Source organism: Calcarisporiella thermophila, assembly GCF_041956535.1.
Source record: "Calcarisporiella thermophila strain CBS 279.70 unplaced genomic scaffold VTP21scaffold_12, whole genome shotgun sequence".
NCBI classification, from domain to species: Eukaryota; Fungi; Calcarisporiellomycota; class Calcarisporiellomycetes; order Calcarisporiellales; family Calcarisporiellaceae; genus Calcarisporiella; species Calcarisporiella thermophila.
Window position 1 is genome coordinate 304,501 of NW_027192202.1, and position 17,222 is coordinate 321,722.

The following is a 17,222-nucleotide window of genomic DNA, read 5'->3' on the forward strand; positions in this document are numbered from 1 at the left end:
AAAGAGCCAATTTAATCGGTTTGATCGGCTATTTGCCAGGCTACGATCCTCTCTGATTCAAAACAAATGCGGGGAAACTGGCCGCCTACGAAAACAAGTCTAAAAAAAACACAACTGACAATTTGCATCGCAATGCATCATCGGCCGTATACAGAGACGACTTCCCTCTGCCCCTCCTCTGAATTTCTCCGTCCAAATCCATCCATTAAATAATGCTAAAGTGCTAAGCGCTGTCTTGCACACGAGTGCTGAAGCTTTACCCACAGCTCGCCCAAAGTGAGCGGAGATGGAGGGAAAGGAGTGGAAGAGGAAAAGAGGGAAACTGGCTTTATGGCTATGCTTTGGATATCGACGCAATATCTTTGGGCGCCACCCTAGACATCGTTTTACTTCGGCGGGCAGCCTGAATATTGGCCCACTGGAGAATAAACTTATTGCTTGGGACAACGCGGCAAAACTCATTTGCAGACAAGCTGTGGAGATTTTGAAGTGGGTGCGGGATAGCGGCCCTTAGTCATCGGTGGAGGCTAGGGCTCAAAAGGAATAAGGGATAGGCCCTGGTGTTTCTTGTGCTTCTGCTAACAGCTGGTTTTGGGGAATAGGACAGCTGGATCGCGTTAAATAAGCTTTCATTAATTTTATTTTGCGGAAGGAACTGCCATAATGGCCACATTTTCAAGGGATATAGAGGGGTCCACGTAGCGCACAAGCTCCACATTAAAGCCAAGCGTCTGGAGGAATTGCAACCGTCCCACGTCCAGGATCCGTTTGCAAGAGAGGCCCAGTTGCTCACGCTCCTCGAATGGCAGGCCTGAGAAATGTTTCCTGGTGAAAGAAAAAAAGGGGGCATGATAGGTTAGACCCACAGGGAAAGGCAGTGCAACACACACAAAATTCCATACTCGTTATTCCCTTGGGAGTCTTCGTCGATTGAACCGACGTGATCTACGTCCTTCCCATTTCCCTCATCCACCCCTCCTGCCATCTCCCTCTTCGTCAACTTCTCCTCCTCCTCCTCTTCCTCCTTCTTGTCTGTCTCCTTTTCGGTGTGTTCATCTACGGTTGGCCTCTGTCCACAAATACCCCAGCTTGACATTCGAGTTATTCTCGCAAAGTTTTCCTCGTCAATCTCAGCCTCACGGAGGTACTCATGGTTCGGGAACAAGTGCCAGCGACAGAGTTGATGACAGCAAAGGGCAATGACAACGCCGGCAACTGCTGATCCGTCTTGGATGCTAAATATAAATATTAATCGAGGGTTCAAAAATTTTCATTAAGCAAAAAAGAAGGTAAACATGGTAATATGTCTAAGTAAACTGACCCTTCGCTGCGAAGGCGTTCTATGTAGTTGGCGAGGCATTTGAGGGTAAGATCGGTAGCTGCTCCGCAGAGATGCTTTGAAAATGCAATCACTTTCTTGCCACGGATCTCAGGAACTCCCATCAGGTCGAGATCCTTGATATCAATCGTGACACGTTTGACAATAGGCTTATTGGGTCCCTCTCCGAGGATGGCATTATCAAACTATGTGGGGGGCGAGAGGATTGAGTGCCACACTAGATTCCTGTTGACAAAGTAAATCCACACCTTCCCTCTTGTGATCTTCCTATCGACTAGAATAAATGTGGATTTTCCCTCAGAGTCGTTCAATGCCTGCCGACAATAGCTAGAGAGCTCCCCACGACCTGCACCAAATTCAACAAAGCATGCTGACTTATCCTCCAACATTCCGAGCCGCTTCATATGGCCGATAAGGGAAGCCTGTTGGTCCGCGTGTTTGTAATTTCTGGTTTTCTCCCTACAGATACGAAAGAAACCAAGTTTAGCATCCAATGCTAGATCTATTGACCCCCCCCCCTAACCACAAACCTTTTACGCTGTAACGCCTCATGATCTTCTACTCTTAATTGAAGCTCCGGTACGTATCGTGTATGCAAGTGTCGTACTCTGTCAATCAGGGCCTGTAATAGCTTGGGGTCCAATTCGGAAAGCATAACGCCCTTTTGACCCGGGATACGCTTAAATAATTGCAAGTGCATTGTATTATGTTCGTCATCAGGAGGAGGAAGCGTGCAGTTTGCATCGAGGCGGAAGAACGGCTGTTCTTGAAGCAACTCTGGTCGAGCATTGCAACGCGTAGAGAGGTGTTTTTCCAGCTCTTCCTCAAAGACCGTGCTGAAAGGTATGAGGAGACGGATACCTCCAATATTAAACATGGGAAAAAAAAGTTGAGGACTGAATAGATACTCACTGAGAGGGATCGTATGGGCAAGGAATTCTTTTTTTGTATGCATTCACATCGTGAATAAGATGCTCGCCACAATACCGATTGCCGAGTTTAGTAGCGAGATGGCAGTAGCGCTTTTTGCGTTTGACGTAATAATGACCTAAATTAGATGGTTTAAAAGTTAAGATGAGAACTACTTGTGGGAATAATAGCTCATACATTGGTTCGGCTTATTCGGCGGTGGAGGAATTACTTCATCGTCTTCATTCTTTTTCTTCTTCTTCTTCTTTTCTCTTTTCTTTAACTCTACCCCATCTTCCACAATACCTTCCTTTCGTTTTCTTAAATTCTCGGGATGGTCGCCCGAATTGTTGTGATTGCCAACTTCTGAAGGCAATCCATTATCTACAGTGAGGGATTCCTCCTGCTCCATGGTTATTAAGGTTTTACTGGAGGTCTAAGATTCAAGTAGGAGGACTGTTTATTGTCGGAGGACTTTGAATGTGACTTGCCTCTAGTTCACATTAGGAGCAGGACATTGCACACATTTTTGTCTTAACGGAGAAGGGTAGCGGTGAGCCTCTTATGAACCATATTAATAAAACGGGTGCTGTTTCCTATGCGGTAACTTCAAACATCCATACATATATATCCATTTATCTTCATAATGCTTAAGCCTTGTTTGCAGCGTCTTCTTGAGTGCTGAGAATTTATTGCATTGGAAAATTTCAGAATGAAGCGTCTATACATATAAAAACCAAGAGTTTTCCGAGCGAATCTTCAACGGCCGAATTTGTATATTCTTCAATAATAAGTTTAAGGACATTCGTCGTGGAAGAACTTGTCTTTGGAATTGAATGGCTGAATACAAATAATGACTTCTTAAATGCGCCGAATGGAGAGAATAGTGCTGAATGCATAATATAACAGAATCACGAAAGTGCAGAATCTTTAATAGCCTAACTAACGTCTGCTCAGGGACTCATGAACCAGCATCAGTCCCATTCAAAGGGATCATTTTATTTTAACATCAAGGATGGAAACCCCGGGTCCAACAGTGTGAAACGCCTCCGGAGTCAAGCATTATGTCTCGATGAAATAGTTAAATAATTAAATAAAATGGGTCATCATTAGTGAAGGAGTAAAAAAGTGCTGGCAAGCGCTGCTGCCATGAGAGCCATTGCTTCTGGCAGAAGTGTCGCCCCAGCCCCCAATGCCAACCCCATATTGTTGGTTCCAGCCAGCTGATTTAACCCGGTGGGCTGACCGTGTGCTGTTCCGGTCACTGTCTGGACCACTACAACGGGCTCGTCTTGAGGGACATCGTCGTGCGCGCCTTGTTCTTGGTCCGCATTCCTATCTTGCTCTTTGAGATCTTTTTTGGGTTTAGCGGTGGCAGTCACCTCTACGACTTTCTGCGTGACGGTTGCAGTCTTGGTCACCGGTTCAGGAGTGGATTGAGTCACGGTGCGTGGAAGAGAGGAGGAAGCGGGAACAGAGGAGGGTACAGAAGATGAGCCACTAGACACCGAGGATGCCTTTGACTTAGACAGGCTTAAGCCACGCGACGAAGAAATTGTGGCGGCAGGATCGGATTTGGCAGCACTGGAGGCGGTGGGGATTAATTTCGTAATGCCGCTGGGCAATAGCGTCAGGAGCTTGGATTTGGGCAACCCAAGGGTTGGGAGGTTGATGCTCGTGGGGACGGTTCGGGTCAGAGGAGGCGGGAAATGGGTCCCGCTTGCATTGAGCGAGGCAGAGGTGTTCACAAGGGCGCTCGGGAGAATGCTTGGGTCAATCAGTGTTCTGGGGCCATCAGACGAGCCGGGGGGCTTTTCTTTCTGGGGAGGAATACCCAGCGGTGGCAGTCCTACGGGGAGTTTGACAAGGTCCGAGGGTTGAATGGGCAGTTTACCGAGCAGGTCGTCGACCAAGCCACGCTTTTCAAGATACAAAATTTCCGTTCTGATATCGTCAAAAATGACTTTGGCTTCATCTGGATGGATGGAGTAATCCATTTAGCTCCCATGTAAAATGCAAAGTGGCGAAGCAGTCCACATACCTTCTTCTTGGGCATTAGGAGGAGAAGCCTGCTCCTCCGCCATTGAGACTGCCGCGATGGCCAGCACGGCGCAAAGGATGGTGAACTTAAGCTTCATTTCCAATGCGACGACCAAATTAGGGGAATGAGTGGATGGAGATTACAAATTAGAATGAGGATATGACAATGGGGCTTCTTGAAGAGAGCGAGGAGGAATGGGAACGCGGAGGAGAGTGGGAGAACAGAGGAAAGTAGGCGGAACGAAGCGACGTTAATTCAAGTTTAATCAGACGAGAAGGGCATTAAGGTTTGTAGGCGGTATGACAGGTTTAATGAGCTACCAGTGAGACGGTCGGCGTGCTGTCGCACGAGAACATGATTGTATTAGCACGAAAGCAGGGAAGAATATTAGATGCCCGCCTTTGTTTATTGAGGAAGGCCGCGCGAAGCTTTAAGCTTCAGACTCGCAATGGACTCTTCGAGGCACACCAACCTAGCCTGTGACTAGCGATTCCCACAAAAGTCCAAATGAAAGCAACTCTGGAAACGGCTTGAGCCAGGTTGGTTGAGCGCCTATTGCCTGCAACGATTTGTTCGAATATTCTAAACTTGCGCTTGTCTAGCGAGGAACTGGCGGACCACAAGGTGCAATCGCGGTGGACTCACCGCCGGCGCCCCAATTTGCCCTTCCACTCCCAAAAGCTCTCCAGAATTCTGCTTTCCTTGTCATGCATCTTTCATAGCCATCAAAGAGATTATAAATGCTTTTGAAATAAAATACCACCGACGGCTTTAGTTTACCTCAAGATAATCTTCATCGGTCTCATGATCGTACCCAAGTAAATGACACACCCCATGGGCGAATAGGACCGGAAATCGCGCATGAAGAGTTTCTCCATGCTCACGGCACCATCGCGCAACGTATGGTATGGAGATAATCATGTCGCCGAGATTCTTGTCATCCTCGGTTAGAGGGGGCGGAAGATTGCCTGGGGTAATAGCCTGATAAAAAAAAAGACTGAATCAGTTCATGTGCGTAAGATCCTAGAAATCTTCGCTGGCAACCTCTTGAAATGGAAAAGAAAGTATGTCTGTCGGTCGATCTTTATTCCGATAGCGTTTGTTGAGAGTGCGAATATGGGCATCGTCCGTAAAGAGAATCCCTAAATCATAGTTTGGGACGCCTGCACATTTTAGAATTTGGCTGAGATCGCGCCTGAGAGTCCGAGTCGGAAGTTTTAAGAGAAGCGAAGATCGAATTGTGATCATGGTATGGGAATGGCCCCCGTTTTCGAACACAAAGGGTATATCAACAAAAAAAAATTAAGCTGAAAACGAAGAGTGCTTCGGCGGCAGAAGTCACTAATTAATTTTATTTTTGAGTGTAGCAACGGGAAATTGACAAATATAAAACAAATGGAGACATGCTTCGTGGTGTTATAAATGAATACTGGCCATTGAATTGCTCAGTGCAGATAAGCTGCGATTCCCAAATGAAATTCTACTTTCATCGCAGCCCTGGTGCTGTCCAATCTCTTTCATAAGCCTTTTCCTTGTATATTCCCATTCGAATTGCAGACCATTCTCAATCATCTCGTCAAAGTCCCTCTGAGTCTAATTTCAAAACAAAAATAAGCGGTTTAGTCAATTATCCGAGATGTTCCAAAAAGATTCTGACTTCTCTCCGGCATTCTTCGAGAGTACTTATGATAATTCGTTCGTAATCGTGTTGATAGAATTCCTATGGGATCAGATGGGGAAGTTTAAAGATCAGAATGGATCAATGATTTGCAAAATGCCCACGTATATACATCAATATGAAAACTCTGTGTTTGCTGATCGATTTCTACAGAATATCCCTTTGTTGTTTTTTCAGGGGCTAATGGTGTCGCTTGTTGTAAGGAAGTAAGCGAATCTTTGTGACCCACAGATTGAGCGGCTTTTGTAGCAAGTTTTCGCGACTGAATCTCCAAGGATTCCAGGTTACGCTCAACATAGGGTAAGTCTACCGTCTGGGTGGCAAGCCGCTCGGATTGTTCTAATAGCTGCTTTAAGGATGGCGTGTTTGAACTCATTACATTAATGGAATCCTTAGTAGTTTTCCAATTCCCTTGACAGCTCGGGAGCCAATGTTATATAAGCCACACGTTATTTAATATTTCTGACCATTGTAGGTAGGATGTGGCAATTAAATGCCGCCGTCACAAAGGCAGTCTCAATTTCATATTTAGCCTTATTTCTGGGCACCCCTTTTTTCTGCTCCAACTCTTTATATACGCAAGTACAAGAGAAATGATGAAGTTGTTCCTTGGAAAGCGTGCTCAACATGATACAGGAAAAGCAGCCATCCTCAGGATCAAAGAAACTATTGTAATGCTCGAGAAGCGCGAGAAGCTGATTCGGGAGAGAGCAGAGAACGAGCACAAAAAGGCCAAGAGTCTAGCTACAAAAAGCAGAAAAGGTATATGCTTTGATAATTATCCACCTCCTGAAGGGTAGTGCTTGAGTGTATCAGTGGATGATTTTCCTTTGCAAGAGCGTGCATAAGGAGGGGAGTCGGGATATCATCTTTTACGGGATTGCTTACAGTACTCCTTTTTTTTTATAAGCTGCTCTAAGTGCGCTCCAAAGGCGTAACTGCTTCCTCGATCAAATAGAGAGGATCGGCCTGCAATATGTCAATCTGGAGAAACAAATCGTGGCCCTCGAGTCTGCCATGGCCAATATCGAGACGCTGAATGCAATGCGTTCTGGTGCAGAATCTCTCCGAAACATATATGGAAAAATGTAAGCACTTCCCAAAAGTTTCTCCATCTTGGAGCATCTTAGCACTATGTTTTTTATATTGCCACATCAACTAGGAACGTTGAAAAAGTCGATGAACTAATGGATGATATTCGGGACCAAGTGGATATGAATGAGGAGATATCAATGGCAACCACCCAGTCGTTATGGAGCACACAGGATGATGTCTGCATCTCCCCATTATTCGCTCTTGCTATTTTCATTTGACGCCTATCTTTTAATCCCGTTCAGGAGGAGTTGCTCAAGGAGCTCGACGATCTACTGCAGGAAGAGTTGAATGAAAACATGCTCAGCACGCCTCAGCCTGACACCCTCCATTCGAGGGTGTCTGAGCAAGAGCCCAAGTGTAAGTGCTCATTTTGCGAATTTCCCATTCTCCTACGCTCAAGCCCCATCCCCAACCATCTTTGAACCATAGGGAACCAAGAAGACACGGAAGAGAAAAAAACATTGCGCGTCTTGCAATCGACCATGGAAGAGCCGCTGTGACGGTTAAGCCGCTCTTTACCTAGGCAAACCGCAAACATTGATGATGCTATTAGTTAAGATGGAATAAACTAACCCCATTGAGGCCCAAAGCTGTTTTCAGAGAAGAATGCATACTCTCTAGGGAAAGATTGGTGTAGCTCTTATGGAAATCTGATTTTATATATTGACTTCACTGATGCTTTACATAGGAGTGGGAGAAGGAAGAAATTTAAATTGGTAAAGACAAAAAAAAAAATAGTAAAAAGTACTATGCCTAAATAAAGGGGTAGAAAAAAATATATTAAAAAAGAGAGGGAAAAAAAAAGATTTAGCACTATGGAAACCAATTCCCAGTGAGAGCAAAGAAAGCAAGACCGAAAAGATTAGGAAGCAAAAGTGAAATCCTCTATCTCTACTCTACCCTAAGGCGGCCATTTATTGATGTTGTCCTGCGGCTTCTTGGACGCACGCAGGACGGCCTTTACGGACTCTAGCAGACGCCGCCTGGCGGCACTGCTGAGACGAAACAAGATGGCGAAACCGTCGGCGTCAGCCCGTCCCGACGCCGTCTGAAACGGCGGCTGTCGGCCCGTCCAAATCCAAGATAAGATTGAGAAAGTCAGGGTCAAAGTGGCCAAAATCGATGGATTCGAGCTGATGAGACTGACTTTCTTCATCTGGAGTAAGTTGAGGGGTCGTGTGGGTGGGTAGGGCGAGTGACGCTTCGATTTCCCGTAAAGGCTCCTCTGGTTCGGTGGACTCCGCAGCGGGGAGGTTGGCACAACCCCTGCCGATCGAGCGGCTCCATTGCCGCTCTGTTTTTCATTACCAGAGCGGGACAATGGCGCAGTCGAGACATCACGGCGGAGGGTGAAGCGCCTTCTTTCAGCGAACGCAGCTGGTTCGCGAAAACCACCGAGGAGGATATTAGCCATCTCGTCGAGTTTGAGTTGAGAGCGGATTTCGGAGAGCTGGGAGGAAAGCGCATCGATGCGGGCGGAGAGTGTGGCATTCTCCGTCTCCACCAGCTTTAGGCGCTTGCTCAGATGCTCGTTCTCCTCTTTGAGACTTGAGTTCGCGGTCTCTAGCTCCGTTATATAACGGCGTTTCTTTTCACGGGACTCTTGGGCAGCCGCGCGATTACGGAGAACTCTGCAAGTATAGTAGGCAAAAAAAAAGTGAGCAATCCAGTTATACCATTGTCATCTCTAAATTTAGCTGGAATTTATGTTGGAAACTTCAGAACAATACCTTGTCTTCATTTTCTCGTCCATGCCCTCGAGCGATATTCTCCCGCGACGATCCGAGTTTTTCTTTGGCGCAGATTTCTTTGTCTTTTGAGCAGATTTAGCGTCCGAGACAGGCGCATCTGCTGTAGTGGTGGCCTTTGTTGACGATTCGCTCTTGCCACTGTCGACATTGTTGGATACACTGGAGAGCAAATCGCTCACCATAGCGTCAATAATGGGATCACTCGGAATCATGGCAGGCTCGAACTTAAATTCAGTCGAGAGAATACTTGAGGGACTAGGGGGCGAGGAGGAAGAGGTGGTGGAGGGCGAGAATGGAGTGGGCGGCAAGAGGTAGTGATCTGTCTCATTTGCCGACTCCGTTGCGAGCATGGAGCAGTCCTTGTTGGCTTCCCAGGAAACAGTATGGGAATTGTCCACAGTGCCATCTACATGGGCTTGAGTGTCGGGGTTGGCACTGGACAAGGACATGGTTGGGTGAGTTGTATGGGGGAGAAGGGGGAGGGGGAAGGCGAGTGAATGATATATTCGACAACGTCCGCTCTCAATTCCCGTTTATTTAAAAGATTGATATTTCTTGGCTAAGGCTATATCTGAATTTTTCAACACTTGTTTAAATATGATTGGCTGAGCCAAATTGTTCGGGAATATTCCACTCTTTTGGACAGGGTTACTATATGAAATGGTCTGTCTGAAATGCCATAATCAAAATAAAGCATAGGCAGAGGGAGGGTTCAATTATGTACAAGTGCATCATTATACGTGGTTATAAGTTTGAGATTATTTACGTTGTCATGGCTTTCGTGACTATTGAATAGAGAAGAAACTGTAAACAGTGTTCAACATGCTGCAAGGAATATTTGGGGGGGAATGTTTATTGAGAAGTTGGCCTGGACTTTGAATACTACAAATAAGGATCGCATGTACATTAAGTGCGCTCTGGCGGAGGAGTTTGGGGAGGAAGATCAGGATTGATCGGTTCAAATGCAGACGGAGGGGGAGTCTTCGTGGCAGAATCCCCGTTTTTGCCCTCCACAATAGTATTGCGGGTGCCTCCAGGGCGTTTGTTGTTGATGGTGTCAAAGATGGAAAGGGCTTGCGCAACCATTGAGCCTGCATCCGCTGCTCCCGCAGGTACTATCACCGTCGTTCCTTCTTTGGCTAAGTTACCAAAGGCATCCACGTATTTCTCCGCCACTGTGAGCGACACTGCATCAAGCCCATAGGGTCTGGTTTGGATTGCCTCGGCGATACGCTCGATTCCTTGCGCAGTAGCACGGGCTTTCGCGAGAATAGCTTCTGCCTCACCGAGAGCACGGTTGATCTGTTCCATCTTCTGTGCTTCGGACTGGAGAATCGTCGATTGTTTGCGACCCTCCGCCACATTAATAGCAGCCTGACGAGAACCTATAAACAAGAAGTCAAGTTGATGGGCACGAAATCACTAGGGAGAAATTAATGAATGAAAAGATACCTTCGGATTCCAAAATTTGCGCTCTTTTGCTCCGCTCCGCACTCACTTGGCTGTGCATGCTTTCCACTACATTTGCTGGGGGATGGATGTCTCGGATTTCATACCGCAGACACCGAATCCCCCAGTCGGATGCCGCAGTATTGATCTGCTCTACGATATTTGCATTCAAGTACGCGCGCTCCGCTAGTGTCCGGTCCAGCGTCATCTGACCTATCTCAGCACGCATTGTTGTTTGCGCAAGCTGTGCTACCGCAAATTCAGCGTCCTCAACTCCATAGGATGCCTTCGGATAGAGGAGGCAATAAGCGCACGGTCAACATCAAGCCTGAAAGCGAGGTTCAAAATACCTTATACGGATCCACAACTCGATAGTAAAGGATGCCATCAATATCTAGTGTGACGTTATCTATGGAAAAATCAGAAATACAATGCAGCAGACTGAATACGAGGCTGATACCACGAGAGGACATTTAGTTACCTTGCGTAATAGCACTTTGACTTGGGATCACCACCACTGCTTCTTTTAGACTCTGGACGTATTTGATTTTGTCAAGGAAGGGAACCAAAACGGCAAGTCCTGGATCGAGAATGCGGCTGAATCTACCCATTCGTTCCACTATCCAAGCTTCTTGCTGCGGAACAAATTTCACAATCTAAGAGGGGGGGAGGGCGTGTAGGAGGTGTGTCAGCAAATCCCGGCATTCAGTTACTAGGGTAGTATAGAGACAAAGCTAAATTCATACCGTATTTCTGGGAAGTGATCGGCGAACCCAACTAGCACCGGCATCACCGCCACCTATACTGTCGGAGGTGTATCCATTAGTGTAGTTCGTCAGAGTTCGCCGTTGGCTGTTCGCCAAAATTGGAAGACAGCGAAAAGCCTGGTGGAATAATGCACGTTAAAAACGAGTCAAAGAGAATGAGTTGTAATAATGCCAGCTTGAACTCACAGTAAATGCAACACGCTTATGTTGCTGCCTCAGTAAATGACTCGGTAGGGTCCTCAATAACATTAGAATCGATAGTAATTATTATAATCCAAATCCTGGAGCAATTTGGACGCGTCTTTTTAACTCGAGAGCCAAGCCGCCAAGCTATAACCTAACCTAATACTATGATGTTCTTGTACTCTCCAGAGGCAAGAACAGTGAAATAAGGTTTCCATTTAAGTATATGAATGAGGGGGCGGTAATCACTGCAACCACACCAACTACGGTATTAAGCTTACCGAGCAGCTCGCTCTGGCATCCCGAGCAAGCTCAGGTGTTCTCGAATTTCTCCCATCTTATTCGATATAATCCTGAAGCACTTGTCCCTGAGCTTCTTTCCCACATATCCCGTCAGTTCCGCCCTCATGCACCACTCTTCTCCGTTATCTCCAGCGATTCGCCACGACGAGTGGTGCATCTACTACTAGATGCTCTTAATTTCTCGTTGTGTTTGGATCTTACCTTCGCGTCAAAAAATGCTGACAGAAGATCGCGTTTGCAAGAAATAGTGGTCAAAGATAGCGAGGGCAAAGACGTGCTCCTTTTTGCAGATCGGAGAGCAATAGCTAGGATTGCATGCTTATATAGCTTAAGTGTTGCGCTGAAGGAATTGTCACAGTAAGTATACCCAAAGTTTTTTTACGCGTTGTGTTCTCGCATGAAAACTGGAGTGCGTATTTCTGTTAGTTACGAAATCCGTAAGCTCTTTTCCGACGAGAAGCTTGACCCGAAGCAGTTGAAAATCGCGCACGATAACTCATACCTCCTCGCCACTAATTATGACGTTCTTCTGCGCACTTACTGCGCGGTCACTGTTACGTTAGATTCCATTAATGAGAAGGAGGAGTGGATATCTCTCGCCTGCAGTAGCATGATAGACATCAATGAAACTCTAATCGATTCGGCTAATGGCGATGCTTCCTTTAACAGAACGATCCTAAGTGTATTTAACAAGTTTCTTGACTACATTGCAACGAATACAGTTGAAGTCGAGCATGAGGTGAGTACAAGGCATGTCTTATTGTATTGACCAGGATCTTCATTTATCCAACCATTTTACAACGCTTCCTCTACAACCGCTTAGAGATATTCCAATGTGCTTAGCAAACTCCTCCTCGCAATTCCAAAGATCACTCTAGACATCACCTCCAGCCAGGACGATGTCTTGTTATTTTTTAAACTTATTTTGCGCTTAATACGATTAATCTGCTTTAGACGCACATTGACGTTATACTCCCGTAGCATAGTCCTCAGCCTTCTTTCCGAATTATACCCAAGCATCACGGATGTTACTCACCGGACGCATATATCAGACCTTCATACTGCTTTATCGACGCTTGCCACATTCACTATTTTTCTCAGGGATATCCTGGCTTCCTCCGAACCTGCTCCAAATTCTGGCTGGCAGCTTTGTTCTGAAGTGGGTCCTACTGCCCAGATATTGGCTCGGCATTTTCTCGACGCTAAAGAATGGGTGAGAGAACCCGCATTTGAACACCTTTTCTTGCCAATGTCGAATTGGCTCATCGAAAATTTTACGAATGGGAGAATGCAGTTTCAAAGAATTTTATGGGAGATGGCCAAATGCATTCTGGACCGTCAAGATCCTGAATCCGATAGTAAACCTATCTCAAGATGGTTGTTAAAGAGCGCTTCGTCCTTTTGTAGTCCTAAAAGCGGCCCAGGACCCCAGCGGCGAAGCGACACCGCATTCTCTGTTGACATACAAGAAATATGCATCGAAACACTGGGATATTGGCCAGCTTACCGTGAAAAGGTAACCAAGCGCCAGTGCACAGATTTTCTTTTTCAATATTATCTAATGCGAAAACCAATTTTGTTTCAGATATTCGCTTTTCTGCGAGATTTATTCGCAGATCCGACTAGCACTAAGCGCCATGCAGCAGCCGTCTCGGCAGCAGTTTTGAGTGTCAATGCTGGTGGCCCGATAGGCGCATCCCTCTATCCAGATAAGCAGCCTCTACACCGACTTGATGGCCAGTGCGAGCAAGTCACTTGCAGGAAACAGAATCTCGATCATCACCCCATTCTTCCATTGCCCTACAGAAAGCTAATTGACAGTTTGGAGTCTCTGTGTCAGAATGGGTGACTATTATTAGCTTTGAGCCGTGATTTATTAGTTTTGGATCTCATAATAACTATCACTCTTGAATGTTTAGCCGTCCACCTCGTCTCTCTAGGAAAGAAATTAAAAGCTTCAGTGCTTGGGCTTATCAAATCACGCGGCATTGTTTTATAGATTGTCCTCTGATTTGGCAGTTGAATCGAAACATAGGGTTAAATACGTGTCGAGATTGGGGGTGTACTTGCATTTGGGAGTTGGAGAGATTGTACAGTAAATGTCCGGATGAAGTTTCATTTTCGGTATGTGAAATTGTTTAGTTACTTCGATATTTCAAGAGTGATAGAATTTATTGAACTATGTTTTCTCAGAGTGTGATTATCCATGTTCTTGCCGGGATTCTCGAAGGAACTTTCAAAGCCACTTCCTCTGCTTCTGTTCCACTTCCCCTGTGCGATCCTGGCATAATTCGAGCCTCATTTCCCCTTCTACATTTGCTTCGCACCTCCGCTCTTGTTGAGAATAGATATGCATCTCTTGTCATCTGTGCACGTATGATTGGCTTGGATCATCTCCTTTCTGAGGAAAAAGACAAGCTGAGTATTCCCGGTGGATTCAGGGATGTGAGTGAAATTCCATTTGGTATTTTGGCTCCCCAGGAATCGAAGGAGTACCACCAAGAGCTGAGGTATATTTATCGGCTAATACAAGGGAGAAAGTGGGATAACGGAGAATTGCACGACGACCAGGAAGAGCAGCCAACAATAAAGAGATTAATTCAGAAACTGTTACAGCATTTCCCCGAGACGCTCTTAAACCAGTTCGAGGAGGAAAAGAGAGAGGAGAACCGCTTCACCATGCCGCCGACCACAAAACTTACTCACTCTGGGATCAATCTTGCTAGCGATCTGCACCGAAGCGAGAAGAGAGGGAAAATCGCTCGGACTCGTGCTAAAGAAAGGCAAAATTCATCCGACAAATATAATGCAGAATCAGAGAAGAAATTGGTGCCTAAGAATGGCCATGCTAGGTTAGCTGGTATCCCAAGCACAAGTGCCGGGATTAAGCCAGTTAATCAAAATACGAATGAACTCCTCTCCCACCATCGTATATCACCGGAAATCGCCCCCTGGAAGTTAGATCACCCTCAACCGATACGTGCATTTACACGCTCAAACTCGCACTCTCTGAAGGACACCCCTCCCCTTCATATGCCTCTGCCACTGAGACGCATCCCGGCGTCCATGCATGCTTCGTTGTCGAAACAATGCGAGAATGTCTCTTGTATAGGTCTGTCTGATTCACTAAGAAGAGAAACGTCTCAAACTTCCAAGGCTGCACCCAGGCTTCGAAAACAAGCATCACTTCCGCTTTCATTGACCAGAGATCACTCCTACTTGGACAACTATCTCGAGGAAGTAGTCACTCGATTTCTAAGTGAGAAGCAAACTTCAACCTTATACCCCCTTACCCAATCCACTGGCCAGTTGAAGGACAAGAGACATTCGAACACCGATATTCCTGAGCCTCGTAACTTCCATGAAACGACTTTCACACGCCAAGTTGAAGATATCGTGAATGATGAGCTTGGAAAAATATTCGGAAAGAAAAGGCTGGAATCGCGTGACGAAAATCAAAGCCCGGGACCCTTTAATCGAGAGGAACGTATATATCCCGACGCCTTGGTAACCGCGCGTCAGTCACACCCAAGCAATCTTGTCGAAGAAGGAGTTATGCAAGATATTAAAAGAAATCCAAATGCTTGGACCACGGCATCCGCTCCCGCTGCATTGGCTAAGGTGGATGCTGGCACCTCTATGTCATTCCAACGGCAACCCCAGCAAATACAGAGTTCCAGCGCGTACAACGCACACGTCGAGGAAACCCATGGTGTAATGATAAACGAACTTCCTATGCAACACGATGAACTTGCTTCCCCCCCACGGCCTCCACTCAATGCTGCCGCCTCGGATGGGGAAGGCAACGCTAGCGGCGGTAGTAAAGGATTAGACGCGCTGTTGATGAGTGCGCGTCCACTCTCGCCGTTTTCGACTGCTTTCTCACGGATGACCTTGGTACCTCCTGAAGTCCTAAGTGCTGCTCAGACCACAGATCACGACCCTTTCCGGGAGCTGAGTCCATCCGACTCTTCGGCACCCCTTTCTGAGGGACCGGATAACACTGGAGAATCCGAAGCAGCGCATAGCTCAAGAGAAGGCCGACGGGGAGATCGGACGAAATCCCGACGATCTCACGAAAGCAGGCGAAAGAACCAAAGTCGACGGAATGGTAAAAAAAGAAGCCATCGCTTACCGAGTAGAGATCGAAGCATAAGCTCGAATCCACAACGCACCTGGAGACGTAGTCGCAGTCGCAGTCGCAGCCGTGGACGGGGCCGGGATGAGCGACGATCAAAGAGCAAGAAAAGGAAGAAGAGTCGCTCTCATCGCAGTCGCCACTCTTCATCCTCGTCGAAAGAGAGGAGCGATAATGAGGCATTTCAGTTGAGAAACGAAAGCGAGGAGGATAAAGATTGGAAAGAGGATGAGGATGGAGCTAGCAGTCCACTAAGTTTCTCCTGGACGTCGGCTAGTTACTCACCGACCATGGGGGGTATGCGTCCTGAAGGAACTCTGGTGGGCATTTCCAACGATTCCATCCTATTTTCTCGCAACGGCGACCCAACCTCCTCCCCGATGCCTCACGTGGTGGGTTCGCGTGCACGACAAGCTATAGAATCTTTTTTGAGATACCTGCCATTCAGTTCGATGCAGTTTGGCAGCCACAGAGTTGTATTTGAGGACCTCAGCGGGAAGAGCACCGAGGAAAAAGCAATCGACTTTCGTGAGGCATTACACCCTTCTCTCCGGGGAGTTTTCAAGCTGGACCCTGCCCTACTCATTGAGCTATGCCAAAAGTTGGTGGAAAATCGGGACGTTGACCGAGAAATTTCTTCTGAGGAGTGGTAAGTATATGCCCATTTTCGAAAGATGCCATGGCATAGAAGCTAATAAGTTTTTTTTGCATCCTCATTCAACAGGAAATCCCGTGTGCTTGAAATCCATCGACTTCTTCTTCCTTCCTCTCGCGCACTTTTCAAACTAGAGCGCCAACTTGGGGAGCTCTCTCTCGCCCAGGCTATGGTCGTCATTAAAGACCAGGTCGCGCTCGCAAGGATATATGGGGGCACATAGCTGGAATAGGTTGATTGTTTTGTCCACTTTTATTAATTCTATTCACGTGTATAATAACAAAAGATAATATCGAGCAAGCAATAAATAATATGCATTGTTTTCAAGACGATGCCTCCTCCTTCTCCTGCAGTTTGCGCGCGTGCTCATTGACCAGCCCTAGAACATCGTCGATTTTCATATTACTCTTGTCAGGGCTAATTTCTAGCTTTTTACCGTCTCCTAAAAAGAAGAATTCAAGGGGCATGAGTAAGCCAACCCACGGGAAGAATAATCAAGGAGATAGAAAAATAGGAAATGAATACAGTACGATATGTAACGAGGATCTGCGAAGGTGCCTGCCCAGAGAGCAGTGATGTGGTGAGTTTCAGATTAGGGTTGATTAATCTTGCTTTCGCGGTCATCACTCTTGAGAGGAATATTCTGTGCAGCAGGCGGGCATGAGCGACATCAGGGTTAGTTAAAACGGCGATCCTTCGAAAGATAGAATATGAAAACTTTCAATACCTAGAGGATTTGGTTCCAGGACTAGAGTGGAAAGGTGAAAAGGAGATCTTGAGTGTGTCGATGTATTTGATGAAGTTGGACATGGTGGATAGGTACGGTGTGCGGAGATCTCATAGCTAATCCCATAAAGAACAAATTTTATTTACGAGAGAGTGCTGCGCCTCAGGGTGGCAAGTTTATTTGGGAG

The 17,222-nt window shown here is 46.4% G+C and overlaps 9 protein-coding genes across 9 annotated transcripts; 2 read left to right on the forward strand and 7 right to left on the reverse strand.

Moving 5' to 3' along the window:
- Positions 1-638: 638 nt before the first annotated feature.
- On the reverse strand, positions 639-2,660 carry VTP21DRAFT_1642 (uncharacterized protein; the record flags this gene model as incomplete). The annotated part of the gene is made up of 7 exons (XM_069391752.1): positions 639-825; positions 903-1,235; positions 1,322-1,524; positions 1,588-1,798; positions 1,870-2,175; positions 2,252-2,387; positions 2,447-2,660. 7 exons carry the CDS (start codon positions 2,658-2,660, stop codon positions 639-641), a joined length of 1,590 nt encoding a protein of 529 aa, XP_069250979.1.
- Positions 2,661-3,357: 697 nt separating this feature from the next.
- VTP21DRAFT_1643 (uncharacterized protein) lies at positions 3,358-4,386 on the reverse strand (the record flags this gene model as incomplete). Its single annotated transcript, XM_069391753.1, has 2 exons — positions 3,358-4,223; positions 4,290-4,386. The coding sequence occupies 2 exons, from the start codon at positions 4,384-4,386 to the stop codon at positions 3,358-3,360; spliced, it is 963 nt and encodes a 320-aa protein (XP_069250980.1).
- A 544-nt stretch (positions 4,387-4,930) lies between these two features.
- On the reverse strand, positions 4,931-5,537 carry VTP21DRAFT_1644 (uncharacterized protein; the record flags this gene model as incomplete). The annotated part of the gene is made up of 3 exons (XM_069391754.1): positions 4,931-5,002; positions 5,070-5,270; positions 5,334-5,537. The coding sequence occupies 3 exons, from the start codon at positions 5,535-5,537 to the stop codon at positions 4,931-4,933; spliced, it is 477 nt and encodes a 158-aa protein (XP_069250981.1).
- A 168-nt stretch (positions 5,538-5,705) lies between these two features.
- Positions 5,706-6,343, reverse strand: VTP21DRAFT_1645 (uncharacterized protein; the record flags this gene model as incomplete). The annotated part of the gene is made up of 3 exons (XM_069391755.1): positions 5,706-5,882; positions 5,947-6,009; positions 6,080-6,343. 3 exons carry the CDS (start codon positions 6,341-6,343, stop codon positions 5,706-5,708), a joined length of 504 nt encoding a protein of 167 aa, XP_069250982.1.
- Positions 6,344-6,560: 217 nt separating this feature from the next.
- Positions 6,561-7,562, forward strand: VTP21DRAFT_1646 (uncharacterized protein; the record flags this gene model as incomplete). The annotated part of the gene is made up of 5 exons (XM_069391756.1): positions 6,561-6,729; positions 6,878-7,055; positions 7,130-7,238; positions 7,305-7,419; positions 7,492-7,562. 5 exons carry the CDS (start codon positions 6,561-6,563, stop codon positions 7,560-7,562), a joined length of 642 nt encoding a protein of 213 aa, XP_069250983.1.
- Positions 7,563-7,963: 401 nt separating this feature from the next.
- Positions 7,964-9,262, reverse strand: VTP21DRAFT_1647 (uncharacterized protein; the record flags this gene model as incomplete). Its single annotated transcript, XM_069391757.1, has 2 exons — positions 7,964-8,693; positions 8,793-9,262. 2 exons carry the CDS (start codon positions 9,260-9,262, stop codon positions 7,964-7,966), a joined length of 1,200 nt encoding a protein of 399 aa, XP_069250984.1.
- Positions 9,263-9,719: 457 nt separating this feature from the next.
- Positions 9,720-11,278, reverse strand: VTP21DRAFT_1648 (uncharacterized protein; the record flags this gene model as incomplete). Its single annotated transcript, XM_069391758.1, has 6 exons — positions 9,720-10,198; positions 10,266-10,548; positions 10,613-10,671; positions 10,744-10,918; positions 11,009-11,146; positions 11,216-11,278. 6 exons carry the CDS (start codon positions 11,276-11,278, stop codon positions 9,720-9,722), a joined length of 1,197 nt encoding a protein of 398 aa, XP_069250985.1.
- A 160-nt stretch (positions 11,279-11,438) lies between these two features.
- VTP21DRAFT_1649 (uncharacterized protein) lies at positions 11,439-16,531 on the forward strand (the record flags this gene model as incomplete). The annotated part of the gene is made up of 7 exons (XM_069391759.1): positions 11,439-11,872; positions 11,942-12,254; positions 12,339-13,031; positions 13,101-13,360; positions 13,435-13,639; positions 13,709-16,302; positions 16,378-16,531. 7 exons carry the CDS (start codon positions 11,439-11,441, stop codon positions 16,529-16,531), a joined length of 4,653 nt encoding a protein of 1,550 aa, XP_069250986.1.
- A 100-nt stretch (positions 16,532-16,631) lies between these two features.
- Positions 16,632-17,118, reverse strand: VTP21DRAFT_1650 (mitochondrial 54S ribosomal mL53 domain-containing protein; the record flags this gene model as incomplete). The annotated part of the gene is made up of 3 exons (XM_069391761.1): positions 16,632-16,750; positions 16,839-16,951; positions 17,036-17,118. The coding sequence occupies 3 exons, from the start codon at positions 17,116-17,118 to the stop codon at positions 16,632-16,634; spliced, it is 315 nt and encodes a 104-aa protein (XP_069250987.1).
- Between the last annotated feature and the right edge of the window lie 104 nt (positions 17,119-17,222).